The 9,886-nt window shown below is 39.8% G+C and overlaps 1 protein-coding gene and 1 long non-coding RNA gene across 4 annotated transcripts in view; one reads left to right on the top strand and one right to left on the bottom strand.

The window, feature by feature from the left end:
* Positions 1-9,886, bottom strand: part of LOC117170347 (neuronal acetylcholine receptor subunit alpha-7-like) — a 1,604,403-nt gene that overhangs the window by 691,981 nt on the left and 902,536 nt on the right. The window contains exon 6 of the mRNA XM_033357087.1: positions 1,551-1,626. Within this exon, the coding sequence (XP_033212978.1) occupies positions 1,551-1,626 (76 nt within the window). The remainder of the gene's footprint in view (positions 1-1,550; positions 1,627-9,886) is intronic.
* Positions 1-9,886, top strand: part of LOC117170349 — a 371,702-nt gene that overhangs the window by 146,376 nt on the left and 215,440 nt on the right. The gene's annotated exons all lie outside the window — the stretch shown is intronic.

The raw sequence follows: 9,886 nt of genomic DNA, 5'->3' as shown, positions 1-9,886 counted from the left end.
CGCCGAAAAACGACCGCATTTGAAGAAGAAAAAACCGCTTTATCATCACGACAATGCGCCTGTTCATTCATGCTTAGTTGCACAAGCAAAATTGTATGAAATTGGCTTAGAATTGGTTCCTTAGCCACCGTATTCATCAGACCTGGCCCCCAGCGACGATTACTTGTTCCCTAACCTGAAGAGATGGCTCACCGGTAAGCGTTTTTACTCAAATGAGGAGCTCATAGCTGAAACTGAGGCGTATTTTGGAGACCTTCCGATCGCTTATTTTTCGAACGGTATCAAAAAGTTAGAAAATCTTTGGACTCGCTGTATCGAACTAAAAAGAGAGTATGTTGAAAAATAAAACCGACTTTGGCCAAAAAAACGTCTCCGTGTTTCATTTTTCAGGAACTTATCAGACTGCCTAGTATCTGGCAACGCCATCGCGTATATTTTGTACGTAGTACTCATTAGTATAATTCCTCTATAATTTTCCTGCCTCTCCGTATCCCCTTTCTTATACAGTGGTACGATCAACCCCTCCCTCCAGCAGCTTGGGCCTGCCCTCTTGCCATCATTTTCACTACCCCCTTCAGCATCTGCCTTACCTCTTGAGTTTAAACAGCGACGCTTCGTTCTGTACTCTGTCCAGGCCTGCTGCTGGATTAATTAATTTCTTAAATAATCAAAGTCTCTTTTAAACTTACTACTCCAAAAAATGACCAGGTAATACAATTTATTCCAAAACTATGATTATTTCAAGACTTGGTTGGGTTGCGTTTAACAATTCATCCGTTTAGAATTAGTTTGGATGTGGCGAAATCGTCAGTCATTTGAGCCACGTTTGGTAAGACAGGCGAGCCCATACTTTGCGCTCCTGCCCCTCACCCCGCGTATACTAACGTGTACTGTGTACTGCGCGCGAGTTTCATGCGAGAAAATAAACTCCATTTTCAATTTCAAAAAAACAACAATAATGAGAATTTTTTGGAGAAACTGAGCTAAACGGACCAGTATATTTTCCTTTAGATGATGTGTTTGAAATATTGCATTCAACAACTCACCCGTGTAGGCATACTTTGGAGGTGGCAAATTTGACAACCGTTTAAAGCGCCTTAAAAGGAAGCCTTTAAAGGAACCCTGAAGAAACACGAGAGTTTCGTAGGCATGTAATATCCTTGTGATTTTATATATAATTAATAATATAACGCGGTGACTCAGGCGGTTCAGTGCTCGGAATTAACGTTAGAGTTCTGGTGTTTCAGATCCTACATCGATCACGATAAGTCCATGTATGGTAGGGTGAAACTAAATTTTGCCCAATATGCCCTTGACTAATGATATATACCGAAAAATCCCGGGTAGGATCGTCATACGTAGATTACCTAATGAAATCCATATACCAAATTTTTGCAATTTAACAATACCTGTGAAAGAAGAACTACATATTGATAGTTTTGTAATACTTGAGGCAATTAAGCTGTGGTGTATGTTAGAATTACACTGTAAACTAAACTAATCGTAAGGATTTCTAAATAATAAGAGATTTTTTAAAGCGATAAATATACCTAAAAGATCCCATTCTCCGTTGGTGATGAAACTGCTGATGTCCCCTCCAGCTTCGTCTTGTAATTGTAAATCAAGCTGGAAAGAGAAAATTTGAAAAATTATTCCAATAGTTTTGTGTGGATGACGTTTAATTCTACTGAAAAGTAATAATACGGAGCAGAAGTTTCCTTCCATAGACTGCCATAGGGCATTGCCAAGGGCAAGTTTCATTCTACGTAATCACACCCGCTCCCTTGTACTTTAAAAAACGATTCGACTTTAAAAAATGATTCGATTCGACTTGAAGCATATCTTAGAGCACTAAAAATGAGTTATATCCATTTTTCAGGATGTCGAAAACATATATTAATAGTTGACCACAAGCCTTGGTCGAAAAAAGCAAAATTCAGAGTTTTAAACCGCCAAGTACGAAGTAGTTTAATTTGAGGTCTCTTGTAACCTGTGTAAAATTTAATATAGATCCATAACTGCCAGATCAAGCTACAAATTTACCTCCACCACACCTACCGTTTGGGAGCCGCAAAACAGAAGGTGCACAAATACCACTGTAAGTTGGTGTCAGCCGAAATTGCACGACTCGCACTTCTGTTTTCTCAGGTTTGCTGCTGCACGATGACTGCCGATCTAAAAGCTTCGGAAAACTTCGGTGTTTCTCTATTTATATCTCGATCCGCATTTGAAAGAAATTGAAGAAATTGGCGATTTTGATGAATTGGGTAGCGAAAGAGAAAGGCGAGACAGATGCCAGACCGCGACGGTAGATAGAGGCAGAGAAGTATAGAAGGCGGGAGAGTTTGAATTGGATTCATGGCTAGTGGAGCGAGTATCTTCGCTGGAGAAACAGATTTAGAGAAGGAAGTGTTCAGTACGCCAAAAGAGGAGATCAAACAAAGGAAGGCAAGAGGGAAGTATAAGAGAACTATAGAAAAGGAGAGATTAAGAGCAAAAAGCGTAGGATCAATTGAGGCTTTTATCAAAAGGATGACAGGCGAGAGGAAAAGAAGTGAAGAGAAGGAACATATCGGTCCGAGCGTGAAATATCAAAAAATGTTTTGATCGGCACCGGAAAAGCAGAATTTGGTAGGAAAGAGTGATAATAGTAAGGGGGCTGATGAAAGCGGAGATTAAGTGAAGTTCCGATGAAAGAGGAAAGCCTAAAGGAAATTCGCAAAGTGATGATAGAGGTAATGGGGATTTATGAAGAAAAGCAGGAGAAAAGGGGAGAGGAATTAAATAAGGAAATTAAGCGGGAAATGGCTGAACTTAAGAAAGAAAGAAAATGGGAAGCAATCAGGGAAAAGTTAGAAAAGAGGATGCATCATTGGAACAAAAACTAGAGAAGCAGGAATAAGATAATAATTAAAAGGTAGAGAGGATGCAGTGTAGGAAGAAAAGAGCGAATAAGGGAGAGAATGTCACTGGTAAGACTAAAGAAATGGGAACATAAGAGGGAAGTGATGGCAAAGAAGAGGACGTTATATGAAAGCTTGGAGAGAATAGAGCATGATTTGACATAGGCAGAAAGAAAGATGCAGAATAAGTTGAGGAAAATAGCGGAAGAGGAAAGAAAAAACGAAAGAAGAACATGGGTTAAGTATGGGAAAAACAGATAGACGGAGTAAGGTGGGATTGGGATGAAGAAAGGGTACAGATAGTAAGAAATATGGTGCAGGCAAACTAGGAGGGGAAGGAACGGGATATAGGAAAATAAGAAATAGTAAGAAGGAAAAAGTGATGAGAAACTAAAGTAGGGATGAATGAAAGATTTGTTACTGGCATATAGCAGGATTGAAGAGAAAGAATAGAGAGTAGCCAAAAGGTTACAAATGGCAAGTGAAAAATGCAAAGTGGAAGAATAAAAAGGGCAGAGCAATGGAAGGATTGATGATGGGAGTAAGGAATGAATGTATAATAGGGAAAGATAAGAAATACAGGAAAGAGCAAAAAGAAGGATTAATAGCAGAAGAGGTAGTCATGAGAGGAGAGAAGTGGAAGGTAGTGGTGGTTTATGTGAACGGTGATATGAAGTACAAAGCAGAGGAGATGAAAGAAATGATTGAAGAAAATAAAGAAGAGATGAGGCTGATCATAGGTGCAGATTTCAAAGTGAGAACAGAAGACAAAGGATGAAGGGAATGGGGAGAAAAGAGAAGAAAAAAATCCAAAGATAAGGTACTAAATAGGGAGGAAAAGAAGTTGTTGAAGAGCTTGGAGGAGGTGGGATGGTATATCTTAAACGGAAATATAGAAGAAGATAAGAAAGCAGAAGATACATGCTCAGGAGGTGAAAGGGGATGGGTAATTGATTATTTGATGGTGAATGATGAAATAAAAGATAAGGTTAAGAAACTAGAGGTAGGTGATTATATTGATTCGGGTCACTTTCCCCTAATAGTGACATTAGAGGGAAAAAAGCAATAGCTTTTTTGTTGTGTTATCAAAAGAAAGAGGAAAAGAATAAAAGGTTTGAGGAAGAAACAGGGAAGGCTAGGACGGAAGAAGAGGTATAGAAGGTAGTAAATAGAGAAAGAAGAAGAAGAAATAGAGTAAACCAAGATATTGAAATGGTAGAATAAAATAAATATGTGGGCATGAATAATGTGTAATACAGTATGGAGAGGAGAGGGGTAGCCAGAGTTATAGAAAGAAGGAGTAGTTATGCCAATAGTAAAGAAATGAAAAGGAAAGGAGGTTAAAGATTATAGGGGGGGGGGGGGGGGGGGGGGGGGGGGGGGGTGACGTTAATGCCAACACTCTATAAAGTATATGTTACTATTTTCTCGGAGAGATTGAAGACAAAAGTTGAAGAAAAAAAGATCGAGTCACCGAATCAGACAGGTTTTATAAAAGGAATCGGGATAATGGACAACGTATATGTTCTGAACTATCTAGTAAATAGGAGAATTAAAAGGGAATAAGGGGCAATAGTAGCTATGTTCGTGTACCTAAACGCGGCCTTTGACTCCTTATACCGAGGCAGAGGATGAAGGAGGAATAGCGGGATTAATTACAGGATTAGAGAAATACTTAGACGGAAAAAAGCCGAATGTAAATGTAGAAAAGACAAAGATAATGCGGTTTAGAAAAAGACAGGAAAGGCAGAAAGAATGGTCAGGGGGATAGAAGCGAACGAGGTTAGACGAAGTAAAAGAGTATAAATATTTGGGATATATCTTGCAAACAGCAGGGGTTATGAAATAGTTATGGGGAATAGGAAAAAGAAGGTTGAAAAAAATTAGAGAAGGACAATGTGGTTATTTGATACGCTGGTATGGCTGGCGGTTCTCTAATGACAGAGAAATCGAAGACTGGACTGGAGTAAACTATGAAATGTTGGAAAAAAAGGAGAGGGAAAGACAATTAATAGAAAGATAAGGGATGATTTAGGAATCAAAATACAATAAATGGTATAAGATAATAAAAAAGGAAAGAGTGTTAAAGTATTTAGAAAAGGGATGGGGAGAGAAAGGGTGGGTAAGAATAGTAAGATTCAGATTGAGAACCGAGGTAAGGGAGGGGATTTACTGGGAAAAAGAAGAGAATATAAAGTGTAGAATATGTGAATGGAAGGAGAAAACATGGAAGCATGTACGGAAAGGATGTAGGAGAGGAATGGAACATAAAGAAAGCTGGCAAGAGAATGTGGTTAAGATTCTAGGGGAGCATGGAATAGGAGCTTGCACACTCACTTTCGTTTGCTCACTCACTGCTTTGCTAATAAGTCGCGGTAAAATTTCAGCCACAACCACGTCTCACTACCGTCAGATGGGTGGTTACAGTCTGTAATGGAATCAATACGACGATCCGGAAAAAGTATCGTGCACCCTAAGAACACGAAGCGACCCAAGGAATATCGCCTTCTGCATTTTTCCCGCAAGTGTTTAACATACTGTTGCCACGCAGGGATGCTTTTCATGTTATTAACGAGTGAAAGATTGGTAGCTCCAAGATCGCCGATGATCGACTCGATTTTCCTAGGAGAATTTAGAGGAGCGATGTTAAAGTTAATGCCGTAAGAGTCAGAGAGATGGTAATAAAGCACTCTTAGTGTCGCATTGTGCCTTCGAATGTAGGTCGTTCCCGCATGAGTTCGACAACTAGATAGTATGTGAGCTGAATGCTCGGGGTGTGCATGGCGCGCCCTACAGCTATCATCGGGAATGTCTTGGCTCAAACTGTGACGACGGTATGTTAAGGTGGAAATGACACCGTCTTGACATGCCAAAATGAAACCCTCCGTACCAGACTTCAATCCGGGCGATTTAAGGAAAGCAAACGTCAGCTCACACGACATTGACTGACCCTCCACATTTCTGTGGAAGATACCGTGCGTCCTCTTATCGAGAAGCTGTTCCCGAACGTTTTTCTCTTGTGCTTTCTTAATCCGGGCTTTTAAGAGTAAGTACTCGAGATAGATAAGATTTGATGCATTTTGCTCACGCCTAATACTGAAGTTAAGTCCGAGTGTTTCAGCAGCCCCCTCCGCTACTTTGTACAGAAACGCTCTTTTGCCCACTTCTTCGTGCTTCCAGACCATTTTAAGAAGAGGCTCTCTTCCATTTGCGACTCTATGCGCTGTACCCAGAATAATCCTGTTGTGAAGACATTCAAGACTTAATTTTCCACGACCACCTTGACGGCGTGAGATGTACAGTGACCGAACAGAAGACTTAAGATGCATGCTTTTGTTCAAATGCATAACCTTTCTAGTCGCGATTTGAAGGGATCTGAGCTCGGTCTTCGTCTATGGAACCACTCCAAATGAATAGAATACTATCGGGACGGCAAGCATTTTCGGTGCAGATATTTTGACGTCCTCTGGTTTCGGCGCGGTGGTCGACAGTAATTGGAGGCTCTTGGAAGAGTCGAGATGGGTCCGAAAGAAACTGCTGATTTTCTCTGAACCACCTCTCCCTCCGCTCTAAACTTCTCTTGTGTTTAGAGCGGTGTTGCCATTTATATTCCCACGGGTAACTAGGGAAAAGGGTTCGTTCATCCTTGTAGAGCACCGCATGCAAAGATAAGGCAGCGTAATCTGAGAGGTCGCCCTGTATGCCCGAGTCACCGATCTAGATACCTCAGCCAGATGCCATTCATATTAATTTACTGTAATCAATTGAAAATTCCTTGGAATCTTTTAAAACATCCTTCGGTTTGGCTTTGATTTCTCTAGAATCAGACCGAAGGGCTTATGGCAAAGCACCGAACGCGTCCTCGGGTTGCGGATGGAGGGTCCCTGTACCAAGGGTTTCTGCTGAATATGATTACAAAAATAAATAGGCGGTCGCGGACAATTGACCCGGAGAAACATCAACACCAAGGTTTCTCTCAAGATTAAAGACCTGGTTGAAATGGATGACGAGCTTCGTGGACATTTTTGCGAAGATGCCGACCTCTGGTCTATCAATTATTCCGTGTATAATGCAGCGAAAGCTTTGGCCGATGCAAACCGTAAAACAAAACCAACGGTTGATCGTAAGACCAAAAGACGAATGCACCAACTTGCCACAAAGATAGGCTGGGAAAGATAGTACGCGTCCCGCATCCGGCGTGTGATTAACTACATCACATCTGGCAGGATTTTTACCGCCAAGGTTAAAAAGTTGGCGCGAGAACTTCGGACACGTTATCACACACTTAACAAGTCAAAGATGGTGACCACCAGGCAGCAAATTGTTGAGAGAATATGGATACTATCTGACGCGAAGCGAAGTCTAGAGCGGAAGGAGAGGTGGGTAAGAAAAAATCTACAATTTCTCTCGGACCCATCTCGATTCTTTCAAGATCCTCCAGTTACTTTCGACCACCAGCCCAAACCAGAGGAGGTCGAAGTATTTTGGAGGGATGTATACGAAGTGTAGCATAGACTAGACTAAGAATCATAAAATATAAATAGCTACAAATAGCTGTGTGAGAGCCTCATAACACCTGATGAAAAATGCCCACCCATCACTCCTAAGGAGTGAAAAGAGTATTGAGAGGGATGAAGTATTATTCTGCTCCGGGAACAGATTGTATCAAAACATTCTGGTAAAAGAAGTTTCCCTCAACCCATTAGCGTTTGTCCCGTATTTTCATCTCATATTTATAATCGGAAGAGCCGATTCCGGAGTGGTTGGTCGAAGGGCGTACAACACTCCTGCAGAAAATAAACAACTTAGCTGACCTGAAAAATTACAGGCCAATCACTTGTCTAAACACACTGTACAAGATATTCACAGCTATCCTAAATAATAGGATTGCTCGGGCAATTGAACATGTGTGGCAAGAACTGTATGAACAACGAGGCTCAAAGAAAGGCCTAACGGGGTGTCGAGAGAACCTGCCCATCGACAGATGTGTTTGCAAGGAACAAAGTATCTGCACCGAGAATGCTTGCCGTCTCGATAGTATTCTATTCATTTGGAGTGGTTCCATAGACGAAGAACGAGCTCAGATCCATTGATATCGCGACTAGAAAGGTTATGCACATGAACAAAAGCATGTCTCTTAAGTCTTCCGTTCGGTCACTGTACATCTCACGCCGTCAAGGTGGTCGCGCAAAATTGAGACTTGAATGTCTTCACAACAGGATTATTCTGGATAAAGCGCATAGAGTCGCAAATGGAAGAGACCCTCTTCTTAAAATGGTCAGGAAACACGAAGAAGTGGGCAAAAGAGTGTTTCTGTACAAAGTAGCGGAGGAGGCTGCTGAAGCACTCGGACTTGACTTCAGTATTAGGGGTGAGCAAAATGCATCAAATCTTATCTATCTCGAGTACTCACTCTTGAAAGCCCCGATCATTCAGCTCACATACTATCTAGTTGCCCAACTCACGCGGGAACTACCTACATTCAAAGGCACAATGCGGCACTAAGAGTGCTTTATTACCATCTCTGTCATTCTTACGGCATTAACCTTAATATCGCTCCTTGAAATGCTCCTAGGGAAATTGAGTCAATTGTCGAGAATGGAAAGTGCCGCATATACTGGAACTTTATATGCTCGACAATTGTTTCTGTTGCACACTCGAGGCCTGACATGGTTCTTCTTGACTTCTAGAAGCGAAATATATTCGTTATTGAATTTTCGGCACCAGCTGACAAAAACATCATAGCCAAGGAGAATGAAAAGAAAGACAGGTATAGAGACCTTATAAGGGAGTTGCAACGATTGTACCCGGAATATTCTGTTAAACTAATCGTCCTTATCATCGGCGTTCTTCGAGGTGCCAAGCTTCCAATCGTTAATAGCCTGAAAAGCATCTCTGCATGTCAACAATATGCTAAAACACTTGCGGGAAAAATGCAGAAGGCGGTAGTTCTTGGGTCACTCCGAGATCTTAGGGTGCACGAAGCTTTTGCCGGATCGTCTTACTGATTCCGTAACAGACTGTAACCACCCATCTCATGGTCCGCGATTTCGCTGGGAGCGGGTGCAATTTTTCAGATTAGCGCCCGCTCCCGGCGAAATCCTGCGGTTGTCCTTATGACAAACTCTTAATTATATAAGTGGAAAGGTAGTAAGGAATGGAAGTCATTTAAACCCTTAGAGGACGCATTATGAATAAAGAAGAAGAAGAAGATGAAGACTAATTTTTAGTAGTTAAAGTTAAACTTACAACTAAAACAATTAGTTTTCGGCAAAAAACAGATACATTTTGATTAAAATACATAAATTAACAAGCAAAAATTTTATAATTGTTTTCAACATAATAGTAAAAAATTTTAACAAAAATCTATTCAAATATCCTAAAATATATCAAATCCTTCGAAATATCATATTAATTTACTGTAATCAATTAAAAGTTCCTTGGTATCTTTTAAAACATTCTCAAGTATTTAAAATCTTTTAATATTTTTTGAAACTTTATTAAGTTTCAGATTGAAATTTAGAAATCTTTGGAAAATTTTAGGAGGGTTATTTGAAAAAATTCCAAAGTACTTTAGAAATCATAAAAAAGTTGTAGGTATTTCAAAAGATTTTGAAGGTTTCGAAATATTTGAGAGCATTTTAAAAGGTTTCAAGGGATTTTCAATTGATGATAGTAATGTTATATAAGATTTTAAAGGATTCGATATATCTTAGGATATTTTAATAGACTCCAAAGAATTTTCAACTAATTTCAATAATTTAAAATGAGATCATAGTATTTTTAAAATTGCAAGGTATTTTAAAGAGCTTGGAAAAATTTCAAAAAGGTTTTGAAATATTTTAGGATATTTTAAAACATTCCAAGGAATTTTCAATTAATTTCAGTAACTTAAAGTGATTCCAAAGAATTTTAATGATTTTTTCAATCTTTTCTGGTTGAAAGTGGAACTACTTTGTTAAAAATTTAGTTTTTTTTTGGTT

The sequence above is a fragment of the Belonocnema kinseyi genome, chromosome 3 (assembly GCF_010883055.1).
Source record: "Belonocnema kinseyi isolate 2016_QV_RU_SX_M_011 chromosome 3, B_treatae_v1, whole genome shotgun sequence".
In the NCBI taxonomy this organism is placed as follows: Eukaryota; Metazoa; Arthropoda; class Insecta; order Hymenoptera; family Cynipidae; genus Belonocnema; species Belonocnema kinseyi.
This window is presented reverse-complemented; position numbering and strand designations above follow the sequence as displayed.